This window comes from Lissotriton vulgaris, chromosome 5, assembly GCF_964263255.1.
Source record: "Lissotriton vulgaris chromosome 5, aLisVul1.2, whole genome shotgun sequence".
In the NCBI taxonomy this organism is placed as follows: Eukaryota; Metazoa; Chordata; class Amphibia; order Caudata; family Salamandridae; genus Lissotriton; species Lissotriton vulgaris.
This window is the reverse complement of record NC_141693.1, coordinates 892012549-892031907: the sequence shown is the minus strand read 5'-3', so window position 1 is coordinate 892031907 and position 19359 is coordinate 892012549. Positions and strand designations below refer to the sequence as shown.

Genomic DNA, 19359 nt, shown 5'->3' with positions numbered 1-19359 from the left:
TCTCAAATCGGGAATAAAAATCACTAGTGTCTTCATCTGGTTTCTGTTTGCAGGCTGAGATTGCATCCCAGTCCTCCTTTTTAGTTGCTAACAAACGTGGCAAAACCTGTACTAACAGTCCTGGTAATGCTTTAGTTTTGTCCCCAAGACCCAACCCTGGGGTTCGAGTCGTTTCTTCAGTTTCTAATGCAGCCCAATCTATCTTTGTGTCACCCACCTCCCATTCTTTTTCTTTGAGTTTCTCGTAAATACCGGCAGGCAATAACACTTTCAATATTTTCATAATGTCGGGATAGGTATAATCTCCCATGAGTAACATGTCTTTGATTTCACGGTGGAAACCTGCGGGGTCTTTATCATGACTAGGCACTATTTACTTCATTTCCAATAATTCCATTTTAGTTATAGGCGTGTATACATATACACGTGTAAGGGTGTTATCATTATTCCTGACTGGATGTACTTCTCGCAAGGGATTCTGTCTGTCTATGTAAAACATTTTCCTTTCTGGGGGTGGTGCTGGAACAAACTGTGGATTCAGGAAAGCACTATATCTGTGTCGATGTTCTAAAATTACTTTAATTAAATCGGTACCCAGGCCTCTCCATTTATTCATGAGAAACTCTATTAATATATCCGGTAGGGGACCTGGATCAGAATGTTGGCTTTTATACAATATAAGGAGGTGCTGTATCATGTACATACCAGCTAATCGCTGTTCGTCTGGGGTAAGATTCAGAAATGTTTGCGCTAATGCGTCATCATTATATTTATCAGAATTGTCAGCCCATTGTACTGCTGACCGGGCTAATTCTTGCTCATCCATGGAATTGAGTACATGGTACCCCATTCGTTCTTGAAGTATTTTATCGGTAGCCTGAAATAGATGTTCAGGAGTCTTCGGGTTTGACATAGCAGAGTGGAAAAGTCTCTTGCTTTCTGGACGTATCGGTTTATTAAAGGGTCTACCCTTTCCTACATATGCTATCGTTCCTCTATCTTCTGGCTCTTCCTCCTCTGAGGATTTATTCGCGTCCGATTCTGCTTCCCTTTCAGCTTTCTCTTTTGCATGGAATACTGTTATTTCTTTACGTATTTTCCTGTACATGGCCTCTATACATTTCTGTTTATCGTGTTTTCCTTCTGCTATATTCTGACCCCATGTAGTTAGTACCTCCATCTCTTCTTTATTTACACCAGGCCGGTCTCGTTCTCTTATGAAACAGTTTATGAAGAATCTTAATAGTACACCTTGAGTGTCTACTTTCTGATGTGCCATGGCCTCGTGAATACATTCCTGACCCTCCCCAGTCTGAACAAAATGATATATCCTGTCTAGATAATCTTGCATTCCTGGAAATAGAACCAAAAAATTTGCAGCACGTCTTATGCGTATTGAGGCTAATATCATGCAACCGTCTTTGCCTGGTACTGGGTCATATCTACAGTCTGTAAGAAACTCTTTAAGCTTTTCCATTGGGACTGCTCTCGGGGTACGTTGCATTGCTAGTTCTCTAATAGTTAATCGTTGTACTGGTGGCGGGGTATGGTAACCTCCTGATGCACCTCCTGAGGCGGAGGCTTGAGCATGATCTGTCTGTAGGGCCGTGTCAGGCCCGAAAGGATTAAGCGGATTAATAGGGGGTGCAGGAAGTGGTGGAGGAGTGGTCGGTCGTTGGGGAAGGCGATCAGTGGGTGGTATAGGTGCAGGTGGAACATTGGTGTATGCGGGAGCTACATCGTCTAAATAGGAAGAAAGAAAAATGTCTGCTGCGGTCTTGTGACGTAATTTAGTCGGAACCAATGGAGGGTGCAGATTTTTCGGTACTTCCGGGGTCGCCTTGGGCAGGCCCTCGGCCAGGACTGGATACAATCCTGTCATAATAGCATTACTACGTCTATCGTGTTGTTCTATTCTAACTCGTTCTCCTTCTTCTAGTAGTTCTTTTTCTTTGGCTTTTTCAGAATCTTCTCTACTTTTCTCTTCTTTTCTGAGTGCTTTCTCTGTCCGTCTGTGTGATTCTTTACGCCATAGTTCAATGGCATCTTTCTGTGACTGTCTGGCTTTCTTTTTCCATAATGCTTCTTCTACTCTCATGATGCACTCGGCATCCCATGTCCCTGTAGCGGGCCATCTCTGATTCTCTGCTAAATCCTTGGTGTAATCCACCCATAAATCGAGATACAATACAGCGTCTAAGCCGTGCTTGTGGTACATAAAATAGCCTGGAGTGTCCCTGGGTGGGATGGGAACAGCTTCCTCGAGTATCCCTTTTCTAGTTCCTATCTGTTTCAGTTTGGAAAACAGCGGCATTTTGAGCCGTGATACTTGATACTTGATACTTACTCGGACTTGGACACAACTAATACAATAAACACAGTAATGAAAATCAAACAATCACTCACACCACGACATTAAAACACATAAAAAAATTTCGGAAAACGAACAATAACTTGATAGTTGGATACTTGATATACTGCTTAACAGTACAGATACACTGCTAAACAGTGCAGACCGGGTCTGTGTACCCAAACCCGTCTTGACCGGACACAAATTAATGCACCCGTCTAGATGCGTCCCCAGCAACGGTACTCACCGGGAAGCACGGAACGGAAGGCCTCGGAAACTCGACACTGGACTGGACTCGACTCTGGGCGTAGGTACTTCGGAACTTCGGGACTTCGGGACTTCAGAACTGGTGGGCCTCTGAACACCTCGGACCTTGCTCTCTCGGCTGGGCTCTGGTCGGGATCCTCCGCACTCCTCACCGCCTCGTCTGGGTGTCGATTGCAGCCTCAGTCACCTCCGTTGGCCTGAGGGAGATACAGGAAATCCTGCGGGTACGCGTAGTTGTCCGTCACGGCTGTGGCAGGGGACCAGGCCTGCAACGCACCGCCGGCGCGTAAGGTGGGGGAGGGGTACCTATTCGGGCGCCAATTATGTGGTAAATAAAAATTACCTATACTGAATTTCTATGCGGTAAAGTTCAATAAGAATAACTCAATCAGAAATGAGAGGCAGAGTCCGTGGCATCTGAGGTTATAAGGGTTTTATTCCATAAAATGGAATTGGTTCGAACCAGGTATCGTGTTCCATCACCACGAAGGTTCAGGAAGGGATAGACAATGTTTTATTAACAGAACACATTATATATAGTAAATGCATTTAATGGTGATGGATACAGAAGGCGTAACAGCTGAGAGAAACGAGATAAGAACACATGTGCGTAACAGAAGGCGTGCACGAGGGCGTACACGGAGGTGTGTGCTAGACAACGTCACAGGAAAGTGTAACAGGTGGGTGGATCCATAGAGGAATCCTGCAGAGTCAGCAGAAATATTGGCAGAGATGCGCGCGCAGCAGCATGACGTGTGATTGACGTGGAGCTGGAGGGTGAAGGGGACTTGACATTTAGCACCATACGTGGAGACAGAAGTCTGGCGTGTCAGAACAACCTAAACCCAAATCATATCTGATATCTTGTGTTTGAGGAACTGTATTATCTAGAAGGAAAGGTCTCTCGGGCAGAGGCTATTCTATACTGACTGCTAGTGCGTGCATATGTGACTACGTGTCTACGTGTAATGTGAGGGGCCATGGGCCTACCATGGTAACGGGAGCAATGAATTACTTGCACGGAGACAGAAAGGCCGGGCCCTTTGCTCTGCAGCTGGGGAGGTGTTTACCTAAATCTCTAGACAGGAATGTATTTTCGAGGAGCGGAGCAGATAACTTGAAGGCTGAATACGGTCTTGGCAGGCAAGCAGGCCGAGCCGAGCACCGCTCGCCGCACAGGGAGTAAGGCAAGGGTCATGGATGCAGATCCAGGTTGCAGCTTTTCAGAGGCAGAGAGCAGAAAGGGCTCGATGGCAGAAATCAGGGCCTAGCTCGCCAGAGCCAGGAGAACGTGAAAAGTGCACCATGTAAAGACGGTGGCACGACATACTTAGGAACGGAATAATCGATCCATTCATGGTGGATCTGAAAGAGGACTTGTTAACGTTGGACGCAAATGTATTTGCGTCTTCATAACTGGTTGTGGAGGGAACATACATGTACTTGAAGCACGTACATGGAGCCGTTGGGGTCTACGTTAGGGGACACAATTGACCATAAAAATTCATATTACCTCAACTGCTTCCTGAATTGCATTTAGGGAATCGCAAATTGCGATTCCCTAAATGCATTCGCAAAATAGGTAATTGCAAAAATTGATTCCCTCTTTTGCAAATGCCTTTTGGGATGATACATCCCACAAGGCTTTTTACCATTCGCAAATGGGCCAATTCTGCGAATCGGCCCGTTTGCAACCAGTAAAAGGCTTGATACATCTGGCCCTATATTATGGGTAAGGGGGCAGATAAAAAGTTACAAAAGATTGTTTTTCGTATAAGATCAAACATGTTTTAAGTGATTTGCAGGATGTATTTGTGAGATAATGTCCAGCAACTGAGTTTCAGTGCTGAGTTCAAACGTTATAAAAGGAGTCCAGCTAAATGTACTGGAAGAGAGCACTCTAAGTGCGTGTTCTCTGGGAGTGATTTTTTTTGTTAGCGATCACAACCTGGATTTTAGCAATGTTGTCCTAAAAAAAATGCCAGGCCATCACATACTTCCCTGGACGGATGAGCGCAGAGATCATGGACTGGGAGGGTTGAAATTCCTCTATATTCAAGAGTTCCTTAGACACCTTTGAGGAGGATGTAGGGCACAGAGAAAGGAAAGTTTTCTTTGCCTCCTGTACTTTGCACTTATATTTAGCCATCTATATAGCATAAGGGCATTGGGATTCAGGCGAATAGTATTTCTGCCATTTCCACTCTTTTGGCAGAACTTTAGAGTCTGGGTTATTCCTGCCCATCTTTCTTTTGCCCATCATGCCACTTCACTCTACTGAAGAGCCCCAATTAGAGCAAAATAGGTCTTGGGTTGCTTGTATTCCAATTCAGGGAGGACCTGGACTGGCAGTTCAGACTGGACTGTTCCCTATTGCAGCAGGGTGCAGACTGATCTGCATATGCCTAGGTCCATAATGTAGTGACATAGTGGGCAAAAGTATGATGGGTCGAAATTCTGCCCCAAGCGATTGCCAGTGGTTAGACTTCCTGCAAGCATTCCTACTATCACCTTTTGTATATTTGATGTAACACCATAGAGGCCAATGGCATGCCGAGATGTGAGTCCTAGGCTCTCTGTACAAATGGAACCAAGTATGACCTGAATGAAGGGTCCCAGTCATGACAAAAATGGGTTTGTGTTGCCTGTGTTCCGGTTCAGGGAGGACGTGGCCTGGTGGTTTGGGCTGCAATATTCCTATTGGAGCAGGGTCAAGTTGATTTGCATATGTCTGGTCCAAACTGAGGTGGCATGGTGGGCAAACAAATGATGCATTTGAATGCTCCCTGAGTGGTTGCCTAGGGTTAGACTTATCACAAGGATTCCTCCTATCACCTTTGTATATTTGAGGTAGCACTCTAAGTCTCCAAGCATATGCGCAGACGTTGGTCCCGTGCCCACTGTCTCATTTGAATGAAGCTACCCCTGACTGGAGAGCCCCCATCCAGATAAATTGATCTTGAGTATCTTGTGTTCATGTTCAGGGTGGACCTGGCTTAGCAGTTTGGGCTGGACAAGTCCTATTGAAGCAGGAAGAAGACTGATTTGCAAATGGCTGTGTCCAAACTGAGGTGGCATGGTGGGCAAAAGAACATTGCATTTGAATGCTCCCCTGAGTGATTGCCTGTGGCTAGACCTGTCTCGCAAGCATTCCTCTCATCAGCTTCTGTGTATTAGTTGTAGGTGTTAACCATGGTTAAGCCCATCCATTGCCCTAACCATCCAGCTGCAAATGAGTGAAACGTACTGTATCCTTGAAGCGAAGCAGAGGTCTGTGCCTACTGTGTTCTGGCCTGAGAAATGATTAGGAGGATCTGGCAGTCGGGTTTCTAAACTGGTTCTTGAAGGTTGAGATGGTTCCAGATTCATCCCTATGCCAAATGGTTCAGCACTAGGAACCACGATTGGGTAGCTGCAGGGGATAAAACAGAATTGATGTGCTGCAGTCTGACCTTACAGTTGTTTGTAAGTGGACACATTCATGTGTCACTAATCATACAGTGGGTGTCCACGTTATGCAAGAAATGGGTATTAGAAATGTTAATTATAAGCATTAGAGGCATTTGTGAGCAAAGGTCTCCCAAGTTAAACAAGACAACTACGGTAAGGAAATAGTGTGGAAAACAAAGTCTTCAGCATTCCAACTTCATAGGACTTCGTGCAGTAAAATATTTTTACTAGTTTTCTCAGTGCAAATTGAGCATAACTGTGTAGTTGGTCCATAAACATTGGCATTTGAAAAGATCTTATGAATTATTTTCAGCTCACTAAGTTTAACAATCCAGCAGTTAGCAGGGATAAGGTGTGGTTTAAAGTTTTGTAGCTATATTGAGGCAAACAACACTTGCTTCATGATCTAAATCAGAGTGCAATGTGTTGTTAATAAAGGCCCTTCACTACAAAACTGACATACTAAAGTCCCACACAAAGTCCTGCATAGTGTATTATTTAGCATTTGCATTATCGGTTTCCAATGAAATGACACAAAGTTCCAGTGTTTCACATACAATCCAAAACACAGAGTTTGTTTAGTGGATTAACTATACATACAGCTAATCCAAGGGAAATATTTGATTACAGTGGTGAAAGGTTCAACCTAGGTAAGCACAAATGTTGCTTACAATAATTCGGTCAAATGTCTTACATTAGTTTTTAAACTAAAGAGCGGAACATGATTCTCAAGCCGATCAGGTCAGATACACGCTGGATAAAGGGTTCTATCGGTGTGCAGGCCCACCAAAGGGTGTACATAGGTGACTATAAAATGTGTGTATACAGAGCAGCTAGGGCTGCATTCTGGTTGTACCTGTGCATCAACTCAGGGGACAGATATGTTCTGTGAATGCATTGAGAATGGGTCAGTTTAAATCTGGAGGTTTTTGTTACAGGTTTACAGTTTGCATATATTCTGTGCCAGTCAGTTCCCTCAATTATTCCCCTAGGTCGCTGCGCCTTGACTCTTCAAGACAACTCAATTTTTTCTCATCTGTAGACAAGCAAACCTTGTAGAGTGTTGATATGTATTTGTGTGGTTGCCCCAGCTGTAACAGTGTTTAGTTAATCGTATTCACACCTGGCTCTTTAGTCCAGCTATGTTGAGCAAATATTACCACTAGTCTCTCACGGGTGAGGAAGCTGACATTGCCTATCGACCATGTTGGTCAGCAGTCAGCGAAACTCCATAAACTATCCACTCTGTACATGTATTCTGGGATACACGGTCCCCTCTGTTTGTTGGTAGTGTCATAGAGCAGGGGACATCAGGGAGCACAGCCATCTACCACAAAATCAGTTTGTAAGTTATACGCTCTATTTTACCTGTTGTCAAAAATGTGATTGGAAGCTAATAAGTCTATTCCTAGTAATAAAAAATAAAGTTCTCAACGTTAATAAATGTATTATATTTTAGATATATTCACGTGTTGAGTCTCTATATGCCAATAAGAGCTGTGGTAAATCAGGGACCTACATCCTCCCTCATTTCAAGGCTGTCTGAGCATTGAGAGCTGACCGGGTGCCCTGACCTTACCCCATTATAGTTCAACATTGTCAACACTGGGTCTAACCATTTAAAAAACATTTCCGGTACAGGCACAGACAAGTGTTGAAGATCATATACCACCCTAGGGATATGAAGCAATTTACTCAATTGTGTATGACCCATCAATGATATAGGGGCTCTCAGCCATCTTTTTACTGCTGTTCTATTGTCCTTCAATAGTTGGGTTACATTTTTCTTTTATATTTCATGGACATCATTACTGATTTATATGCCCAGACATTGAAATGGAGTTGTCTGTATGTGAAAAGGAGTTGAGTGGAGGGACACAATGATGAGTTCCTGCAAGAGGATGCATAATAAGTTTTGTTAAATTCAATTTGAAACCAGAGATCAGACCTAACTATGATATAGTGTGTGTATGGCCAGCTCCCGTATAAAGAGCAACACATCTGTATACAATGATATAGATGTGATGTGTCCCCTATTCATATTCCACCACTCAAGTGCCTGTTCTTTACCAGGGTATGCTAAACTATAGAGGGTTTTGGCCCATAATCAGTAAGGCCAGGCCAATAGTATTATGTTCAAAACAACACACATGCCAATACTGATAATAAGTCAACATTTAGTCTATCAGATCACACGTGACACTCATTGTGACTGAAAAACATTTCATTTTTTTATTCTTTTGTTTCAATGAGAGAATGCAAAGTACATTTTTTCAAAATTCTCAGTGGTTAACACAAAAGTCTATTTGACCAATTTTGTTGTAGACCACACATATTAAAACACATACATTACATCAAATACATATATTGATCATCACATATATTGGACAACACTAGACAAGATTTAGACAACAAATTATATAGTTCGAATAATGAATAAATAAGTTCAGGTTCCAAAAATGTTAATTTAAAAAACAGAAAAAAAAGAGAATCCCAATTCGGTTGCAAAATATTTTGGAAAAATTGTGTTTTGCAACAAGGTAACTTTGGTCTGGGCAGTGTCCAAACAGTGTACTAATCAGGGTACCCAAATAGTTTCATCATACTTTTTTGAAAAATGCTTTACAAAAATGCAAAAGAGGGTAAGACTGATAGTAAAATTTTAACTACATGTTTAGTCATGATGTGGTCAACGCATTTCGAACTGCGGAAAAACAGTTGGGTGGGGTTCTCCTCAGGACCTGGAACTCAAAAAGAGCTCAGTTTGAGATTAGCCAATCTCTGCTGAAAAACTAGTAGTAGATCTCTTGAAAAGTGTTACATGCTTGTAGTGTCCGCAGAAGTGTGATGTGATGTGGTCGGTATGTGTCCTTGATAAATTGTTTTGATGATGTTAGCGTGTGGACTCTGTAGAGTGTAGAAAAAGGCTTGTTCATTTTATTGTTTTGGTGCGAGAATGTATCGCATATAGTCATAACTCTTTAAGTTTTCCCCACGGGCTTCAAGCGTCCTCAGGCAATTGCGCATCAATTGCCTGAGGACGCTAGAAGCTCGGGAGGAAAACTAAGAGATTTAGGACTATATGCGATGCCTGACCACTGGAAAGTAGTATTCTGGTGGGCAGGCGAAGGCGACGACCTGCAGTGGAGTGGTGGAGCGGTGGTTTGCACTGCCACGCCACTGATCAGCTGTAAGATCGTAGTTAGGCCCTAAGTGGCGTAGTGATTCCAGAACAAATGAGAAAATCAGCAACTAGAGGGAACAACCCTGTTGTGCACCTATGAAATCTGTAAGATATTGAACCAGTAGTTTTTACTCTTGCAGGCTGGTTCCTATAGACACACCACTGCATGAACACATTGCCTAAGTCATATTATTTTAATGTCTCAAATATAAAATTGCAGTTGAGAGCAGTGAATATCATTTGGGCTCTAAATTGGCTATTGCATACATTCTCTGTTTACCCTGTAAATATTCTGTAATCAAGGATGTCCTGATATTTGTGGTGGTGCTGAAACTCCAACAAAACTTGATTGATCAGCATGCACCAAGTCACTCTATACTTTAGATAATCAGTTTTCTAATATTTACCATAAGATTTTGTTGTCTACATTTATCATTCATACAACTTGCAAATAAGAAGATCCTTATGACCCTTTCACAGCTGTACTACCACCTCTCTCAATGTGTCTACTAGTGGGTGTACTTGAAGTGCTTCATTACATATGGCCAGTAACAGTTGTACAAGAATTTCCACATAGTCTTTGTAAAATTCAACTGGAAAACGTTCACTCTCTGGTGGCTTACTACTCTTAGCTTACACATCACCCATTTTATACCTTCTACATCAATTGGCCTGTTTACATTTTCCTCAAAAATCTTTCAATAACCTAGGGAGCTCTGCTTCAGTTAGCAGGTTTGACACTTACTCCAAGTCAAAATCTGGTTGTTGTTTATATATTTGTGAGTAATAATTCATAAATCTGTCATTGAGAAGACTCACAATCATTCAGCTCCATTCCAATGTTGCCCCTAGTAGTGGTTTTTGCACTAAAGCCCCTTTTGTCCTGTTCACCAGTCATGTCAAAAGGCATTCAATTTGGCCCCCACTCTCAAGTTGAAGTTCAACATATTGTCTGCAGTGATATCTACCTAATCTATCTCTTGCCGTGATTAGCTCTTTTTTGTTATACGTTTTTCCACATCTCTAGCTTTATCAAGCAAATATAATTTCCTATCTAAGTTACCCTATGCATCGAATCTTTCCTCACACCAGAAAATGTGCACATGCATTTACCTCTTATTGACATCGTAAAGACTTCCCATAGCAATTCTGGCAAATAACTGAGCCCGTCTTCAAATAAAAAAACTGTATTAACAGCATCTCAAGTACTCTCTGCATTCATGAGTCTTTGTTTGCAGGCACCAAGCTGCTATTGGTGCTGCACTGCCCCTGGATTGCCACTTCAGTTGCTCGGCGCATGGTCAGACAAAATCCAATTGATATGTAACCTCATGGAACATTTCTACTAGTTTCGGGTTAACTAATGCAAATTCTCCTGTAGAGGATGATCAATACATGGCGGTGAATAAAAGGAGTAGCCTCTACTCTTGTTCTGATGTTGCCATCAGCGTATAAAGTTTGCCTTACCACTTCCAATAACATGCTTGAGGACTTACCTAAAGCACTAGTCAAGGCCCTAGAACTGACCAAAAGCCAGTCTGTTCAATATGCAGTTAAATATCCCATCAATTAGATTCCAAAGATTTCATTTGAGGTCAGTATCTCAAACAAAAATTGCACTGTATATTTTGACTGCATAAGTATTGCAGACCACAACCGGTCTTTGTGTTGGTTTCCCAGTAATTAAATTAAACTAGCATTGGAGGATTTAGGAATCTTATCGACTGTGGTATTGTGTGGGCATACCACATAGAACATCCTCTCACCAATGAGCTAAATCCAAAGTACCAGCAAGATACCCCATTTTCTTCCATGGTTCTTATGATCCTCTGTAGTTAAGTGTGCTTCGTGCAACCTTCCTGTGTGTACCTCTCTTCTTTTTAGGTATGATAATGTGTTATGCCTTTTCACCACGTAATTTATACCTTTGCATTCCATGATAAGGCTACATAATCCACTGTTTCCTGGATTTACATGGTTTGACGTGTATTACAAATACATAGATCATTTTATCTTTCAACACCAATAAACAATTACTCAACATCCTATTCAATACATATAGCCGTCATTCCCCTCCTTTGTGACTTACGCCTCAATGTAATCAAATTAATTGCTACAGATAGGTAGCAACCCTCCCTTCAAACAATCTCACCTTGCAATGACGAGTCTAAATTTGCTCTCCAGTACAGTCTGGTTTTCTGTGGTCCTCCCTATATCAAACGGACAACCAAAGAAGGCCAGGACAGTAGTTCCTAGCTCTTGTAAGAAAATCAAGGAGGATACATTTGCCGCAAATGTCTATGAGTGAACACCATGCTGCGAAGTACATATATCTTAATATTGCTTGGTATATACTCCTATCTTGTTCCCCCTCCTTTTGTTTCAGGGCAAACTTTGTGAATCAAAGGGACCTTGTAAAGTATCTTACCCTAACTTTTCAACGTTTTGAATTGCTTCCTCAGAGCAGTCTGAGAAGTACCTTTTCTCTCATACATTCGTAGCTTGACTTTGGGACATATGCATACAGAATACCACGATCTCTTAACTTAAGCTTGATCCTATCAAATGTTTATCACTTTCTCTGCCATAGTAAAGATTGAAGAAAAGATGGAAACCATTGTAAACAACAGGTTTCTGCTGTTAATCAAACAATGTATACAAGCACACAGAATATTGAGACTGAGGTCGCGGTTTCAGAAGTCTTTTATTTCAATACCTTTTTAGGTGCCCATGTGCCAACACGTGTTTCATCTATAGCTGTTTCAGTTACAGCAGACTTCATCAGGGCAATACATTATGTCTGTTAAAGTAAATTACTATTCGGGTCCAAAGTGTCAAGTGATTGCGTAATAATAATAAGAAATATGTTATCCTTCATTCAATATCTCACATCCCAAAGTTGAGAAATTATTTGTTCCAATGATAAAGCGTTGATAACTCCATTGTCCGCCAAGTACGTGAGGACGATTTTTGGCGTGGTTTCTGCTGTTGTGCCAATAGCTTAGCCCTATCATGGTATCTCTGTAGTCTGATGATAATCATACCCACCAGGTGCTGCACATGGTGTGGGGGCTTTTGATTCAGTATCCTCTGGGCTCTGTCCACCTAAATCTCTTTCATGGCTTCCTTGCCTGTGGACAGTGTAGGTAGGAGTGTTCCTGGAATAGTTCTATAGAATGTGACTCAGGTTTCCTCTGGTAGTCTAAACAGGAGTGCAGTATTACATCTCAATCTGTTCATGTCTTTCCATAGCACTATGCAGTCTCTTTAGTTACCTGGCACTATTTCTGGTATTTATTCACCTTTGAATAGCCTACGTAATGTTTTTGTGGTGCTCTCCCTCTTGTTGTCCATAACTTGTGGGAGCAGTGTAACAGTAATAACTAATTGATTAATTTGTCAGTGCTATTTTTATTTCCTTCCTTGATAAGTTGTTTTAATTCCAGGTTAGACATGCTCAGGTCTACTGCCTCCACCAGCATTGCAGGAGATACCTGTGTCATTTTGGCAACAAAGGGCCTGATTTAGATCTCGGCGGATGGGTTACTCCAACACAACGGTGACGGATATCCCGTCCATCGAAATATAAATCTTATGGTTTCCTATAGGATTTGTATTTTAGAGGATGGGATATCCGTCACCATTGTGACAGAGTAACCCATTCACTGAGATCTATCTCAGGCCCAAAGTTTTTAATTATGTGCTTTGATTGTGTTTCCTCAATTTTTCGCTAAATCACCGATGCTGACTCCAGTAGTGGGTTGGACTTTGGGGTGCCTGTACCTTCAGTTCTGCTCAGGCCTCATCAGGGATTCTGTGTTAAGATTTTACATTTCATTAGCAACTGCTCAAACAATTCCTTCATTAGCCCCCCATTCCAGCATCTGAAAGATTTGGGTAGGAAGTGCTTCTCTCTATTGTGCTGCTTCTTTGTTCACCATGTTGCAGCAATAGTCAAATTTAGTACCAACAATGCCTCTAGCTGCTTTTTTCCGACTTCTTTTTTATACGCTTTGGGGTGCAGCTCCCATTCTCAGAGGCTATCTTATCCAGTGTCCCTGGTGCTATGTACCCCTCCTCCATCCAACTCACAGTCCAGCACTACACTGTCGCCGCTCATGCATGGTCTCTCTAAGTTGGTACAACGAGAATCACTGCTCTTCTATGGAGTTCAATTTCTTTTCCCTGCTCACCTCACCAGCTGCAATCCCTCTTTTTCCACAGGCCTGCTCCTCACCAGCTCGCACTCATTTTTTTTTTCAGTTGCAGAGGTCGGTGCCTCTAAATTCTCATCCACAGCCTTGTTCCATGGTGTCGGACACTAGCTAGCATCCCTTTCCAGTTCATGCTGGAGCCAAGTAATCTGCTGCAGCCCTCTGCACCATTGCTTCACTCCCCACAGTGGCTGTGGATTCTGTCCTTGCAGTCCATTCCTCATGCTGAGTATGTCTCTGTCGCTCTGTAGGACAGTCACAGGCAAGTTGGGCGTCACCTGTCCCACAGAGATTGTTGGGGGTGTTCGCTCTTCTAATCAGGCTGATTACATCGCTTGAGCAGGCTTATGCATTGATTTACTCTGGCAGTGTGGCAGTGCTGCGGGCATGTTCGTCTGCACGGGCAGTCTTCTTGGCTCCTCCTTCCTTCTGGACAGTTTTATATGAAATGTACATAAGATGACATTTAGCCTGTAAAACCCCGCCTCAGCAGTACAGTAACATTCTGAGTTGTGAGTAGGACTTCGCCTGAACAAATCCCAAACAGGTACAGGTAACCAGAATTTGTGTAATGTGCAGAGCAGGGCATTTACATGTTTGATACATCCATATAACAGGTGCTTCGGCATTCCAGACATGCATCAAAAACTCTGTAAGGTATCTAAAATGTGGCTGCGGCATCAGGTCGTGGTTGAAGGGAAGCTGGATAATTTCTAAGGTAAAGAAAACGTATAATGTGCATGGCTGCAGTACATGACTGTGGTTTGAGTTTGGATACAGATTTTATTTCGAGCTCAGAGCCTCAAGTCATTGCAGTAGGGTTGTCATTACCATAAAGCGAGGCATTCACATTTCATCCAGCTGTTGTGCTTTGAAGCAGCAAGAGAGCTCTTCTTCACCAAGGAAGCCCTAGAACTATTGGATCTTTAAAAGGACTTAAATGCTCTCTGGTTGCTCATTCCACTGTGCTCATAGACTCAGAGCAGCATCTGTGGAGTTGGATCCCAATCAAACATGGACACAAATTATTACATGTTCAGTAAAGGATGAGAACTCCTTCAGCCGCCCATAACCTGTGCCATTGCTCATGGTAGTCCTTGTTAAGCTGACTCATTTGATATAAACTACCAAAACTATCTGTATTCAGAGTTTGTCACCCTAAACAACATAGTTTGATAGTGCTTTCAGTCAACCTGCAATATCAGGAGGCATGTGAACCCCAAACTGTCATTACCAATGGGGCAGGATATAGTCTCAGAATCGTGTAGACCCTGACCTGGGCACGATCTGAAAGAGGCATGGCTCAAAAGGGTGCATGTTCTGGAAGATATACGGCCAGGATTGCTGGGATATGTGTAATGAGTGGGGCTTGGACTGTGCCTCTCCACCCATCACACTTGTGTTTGAGAGATAATGTGAAATTCTCCAACTAATGTGTTCTGGTAGAAGGTTAGAGTGGTCACTGGCATGCCCTCATCTTTGTCTCAATCAAGTAGAACAGTGTGAACAAATATGTAATGATGTTCTACATAGAAGTAACACAGGTTCTCAAAAATTTAAACAAGTATAATGAGCAAAGTGGGTGATAATTATTTTATTGTTTATCCTTAGGTCAGCGGCTCCACTGGCAAAGCTGCATGGCTCTTCTATTTTAGAAAGGCACCATCTAGAGTACAGCAAAACTCTACTACAAGATGAGGTCAGTAGTGGTACAAAGTCCAATGACCATAAGATGGTGTTTAGTTTAAAAAAGTACTGGTTGCACTTCATTTTTCTTTGTGATAAGTTGTTACTGGAATGTCTGCATTGTACCTCTTGCATATATGATACAGTACTTCAATATCATACCCTGACTATATTGGTTGATGCTGCAGCATGTACTTTACTCAAGGTTCTTAAATAGTAGTCGCCCAATGCATCATCAGACATGCGTAGTTTCTAATCCTGCATTTTTAGACAATATACTATACATTTTCAGACAAGAGCATCAACAAATTTTCCATCTGCCAGGAGGTGAATAAGTAACAAATATTTATTAATGAACGTGTTCTTGTAGTTTTTAAAGTCTTCTGCAAATCCCGACTGACGGGCAATGCTAGTAATAGCAGCTCTCACAAGATGGCAGGCAGGATGCAATGAATTAAATTTACATTCATCTGCAGATCATGACTGAGTCTTCCATTCTTCTGATGATTGGCAAATTAGCTATCATTACGTTGGGTGATATCAACACCAGTTGTTTACAGCAGTTAGAAAAAGCAGAGGTGTGGTAGGAAGCACAAGACAAAAGCCAAATAAATGTTATTGTTAGAAACAAAGCTATCATGCTGGTTGTTTCTGCATATTATTACAAGCAATGGACTAGTTCCAAACTATACTTTCCTCCCTAACACTCCTTCAGGTACAAGTTCTCCAGATCCCTTCTACTCCTGTGATGCTCAGTTGTTTTCTTCCTTGACTGGACTAAGAATAGAGAGGAGAGTAGAGGCAGGAGATAGGAAAGAAGTGGGATACAAATGTAGGAGGGGTTATTGAGAGAAACAAGCATTGGCAAAGCCAATAGGTTTCACCTATGCTAAATCTATTGGCTTTGCAATATTTTTTATGTGTTGCACAGCAGTTGAGCTGCTGTGCAACATGACTTAAACACTAGTTAATCTGAAAACTCAAAATGAGAATTAAAGGCATGCCCAGCATCTTTTGTGTGTTGTGCATTATTATTATGCTAGGAGCAGCAACATTACTCTTATGAAAGCAGACCAGTGTCACACAAATGTTGACGGGACGCACAACTTACAACAACAAAAACAAATGTACCACTTACAGAGTGAACCATTAAGAAAATGGGGTGACCCATAAGGTATGGACCTGGGTATTTAGTGATATAGAAAAAAGAATTCTAGGTATCATTTGTTTTACAAGAGACTTTATGGGAAGTTGGAACTATGGACCACCTCCTATTGCTCTCTCATTTTTGAAGGGTAAGCAATAAGACCCATTCACGGGCTATGGTCTCTTAATTAATCTCATCCACCAGGGTTAGTAATCTCCAACTTTATTATTTTTCATAGGGTTATTATTATCCCTTGGTTGCCCCCGTCTGTTTTTTCCAGTCCTGATGAAGACTCGCAATCCCCAGGTTCAAATCACCGTTTGGGCATAAGACGAGTCGAAACGTCGACGCTATCGTTATATAACCTTGGACCAACTATTAAAGAACTCTTTATATAGTGCAAAAAACCTTAAGACATATATGTCTGTATATAACAGTGTTCTGATTGAAAAAATTTCAAAAGGTTTGGCCAGGTTCTCAATACGGTAAATCATATGTCCGATATTGTTTGTCAAAAAGTGTGAATAATTTTTTGTCCACTATTTTGAATTTTCCTTTCTGCTCACCTGTTTCACACTTCTGATCACTCTTTTTCTTTGCACGTTTCCCTTCTTGGGCAACCTCTGTGTTTTTATCTATTTTGAAATGACATATTGTGTATAAAATGAACTGTCAAAAAATGAAAAATAAGTTAATAAATTAAAAATAATTTCTTTAACCGTGGTGGAGGTTTACCTCGTGGTACTAAGCTACTTGAGTACAATAGAGCAGACTGGTTGTGGTTGCTCTACATACAAAATACTGTGGGTATTACTATTGATTAAGTCAATCAGTACAATTAATAGGTCCAGGACCATTGTTTTTTCTATACCACTTACAGAGTGCTCACGGGTGCGGCCGCAGGACCACTTTTCTAGTTCAAAGCATATGAGAATCGTCACACGTGGAGACTGTAGGATTACTGTTCTCCCGGGAGAATTGAGATTTATTTGGAGAGCCCTGTACCTTTCTGCTCTAGATAACCTACTACGTGAAATATTAAAAATAAATGTTGCAAAATTACAGAGACCTGCAGATGCATGCATGTATTTTATAATGGAAGTCCTTCATTCGCCATTATTATTGTAGTTTTCAGGCACACGTCTTTATGTGTTTGTGTGTTGGGTGTCTGTGCATATTGTGTGCATGTGTGTTTGATCTGTGCGTGGACATGTGTGTATGTTTACACATGTGTATTGTAGGTGTGCCTGTGCTAGCGTGCTGTTTGTGAATTTACATTTGCATTCATGTATGTGTTGCACAAGCATATATGTGTTTGTCTGCGTGCATGCGCATTTATGTGGGGATATTTGGGTCCATTTATAAGAGAGACCAGGGCACCTAGTGAGCGTCTACTTTGCTAAAGATCGTTTTTTCGGTGAGGGACAGGCAAGCAGGGACGCAGCATGCAGCTAAGGGAGTGAGGAAGTGGGAGGGACTAGCAAGGAGGAAAGGGACATGCAGCTACGGTGTGAGGAGTGGGAAAGCAATGAATGGGAAATGGGCATGCAGCGACAGGAGTGAGGTGGTGCCAGGGACTGGCATGCAGCAAACTGAAATGCCGACGCTAAAAGAAAAAAAAAGTTCCTTTACAAGTGAACAACCAGTGGAAGGACACTGGCCACCGGAAGCAGTACTTGGTCAAAGCTCCACAGTAAGGATGAAGACATGAAGCCGAGCAGGAAGCTGGAAGCAGGAGGATTCAGAAAAGGGGGTGGTAATGGACAGAGTATCTGAATAAAGCAGAACACTCCTACCCAGTCAACAGATCAGGGCTTGATCCATCACCGTTTTTTTGCTCACTGCACCATCCCAGCTCAGAACCTAGCTACATGCAAATTAGTCTGTCCCTGGCCCAGTGCATCATGGGAACAGGGCAGACCAAACTACCAAGCCAATTCTTTAACTGGAAAGGAAACAAGCTTCCGGGGACCGGTTTCTGGCATTACAGCCGTCTTCGGCCCGGCTTGCTTGAATCCTGATGGTACAGTGAGCAAGGGACTCATGTCTGAGTATACCCTTCCACGCTTATGGTGGACAAAACGATTCAGAAAAGGGGGTGGTAATGGACAGAGTATCTGAATAAAGCAGAACACTCCTACCCAGTCAACAGATCAGGGCTTGATCCATCACCGTTTTTTTGCTCACTGCACCATCCCAGCTCAGAACCTAGCTACATGCAAATTAGTCTGTCCCTGGCCCAGTGCATCATGGGAACAGGGCAGACCAAACTACCAAGCCAATTCTTTAACTGGAAAGGAAACAAGCTTCCGGGGACCGGTTTCTGGCATTACAGCCGTCTTCGGCTCGGCTTGCTTGAATCCTGATGGTACAGTGAGCAAGGGACTCATGTCTGAGTATACCCTTCCACGCTTATGGTGGACAAAACGATTCAGAAAAGGGGGTGGTAATGGACAGAGTATCTGAATAAAGCAGAACACTCCTACCCAGTCAACAGATCAGGGCTTGATCCATCACCATTTTTTTGCTCACTGCACCATCCCAGCTCAGAACCTAGCTACATGCAAATTAGTCTGTCCCTGGCCCAGTGCATCATGGGAACAGGGCAGACCAAACTACCAAGCCAATTCTTTAACTGGAAAGGAAACAAGCTTCCGGGGACCGGTTTCTGGCATTACAGCCGTCTTCGGCCCGGCTTGCTTGAATCCTGATGGTACAGTGAGCAAGGGACTCATGTCTGAGTATACCCTTCCACGCTTATGGTGAATCATTTTTGTCCACCATAAGCGTGGATGGGTATACTCGGATGTGAGTCCCTAGCTCATTGCACCATCAGGATTCAAGTAAGCCGGGCCGAAGACGGCTGAAATGCCAGAAACCGGTCCCCGGTAGCTTGTTTCCTTCCCAGTATAAGAATTGGCTTGGTAGTTTGGTCTGCCCTGATCCCATGATGCACTGGGCCATGGTCGGACTTATTTGCATATAGCCAAGTTCTGAGCTGGGATGGTGCAGTGAGCTAAAAAACGGTGATGGATCAAGCCCTGATCTTTGGACTGGGTAA

At 42.5% G+C, this 19359-nt stretch overlaps 1 protein-coding gene across 1 annotated transcript in view; it reads left to right on the top strand.

Moving 5' to 3' along the window:
- PDE6C (phosphodiesterase 6C) overlaps positions 1-19359 on the top strand; it is a 420959-nt gene that overhangs the window by 221851 nt on the left and 179749 nt on the right. The window contains exon 15 of the mRNA XM_086922484.1: positions 15077-15164. Coding sequence (XP_086778610.1) covers positions 15077-15164 — 88 coding nt within the window. The remainder of the gene's footprint in view (positions 1-15076; positions 15165-19359) is intronic.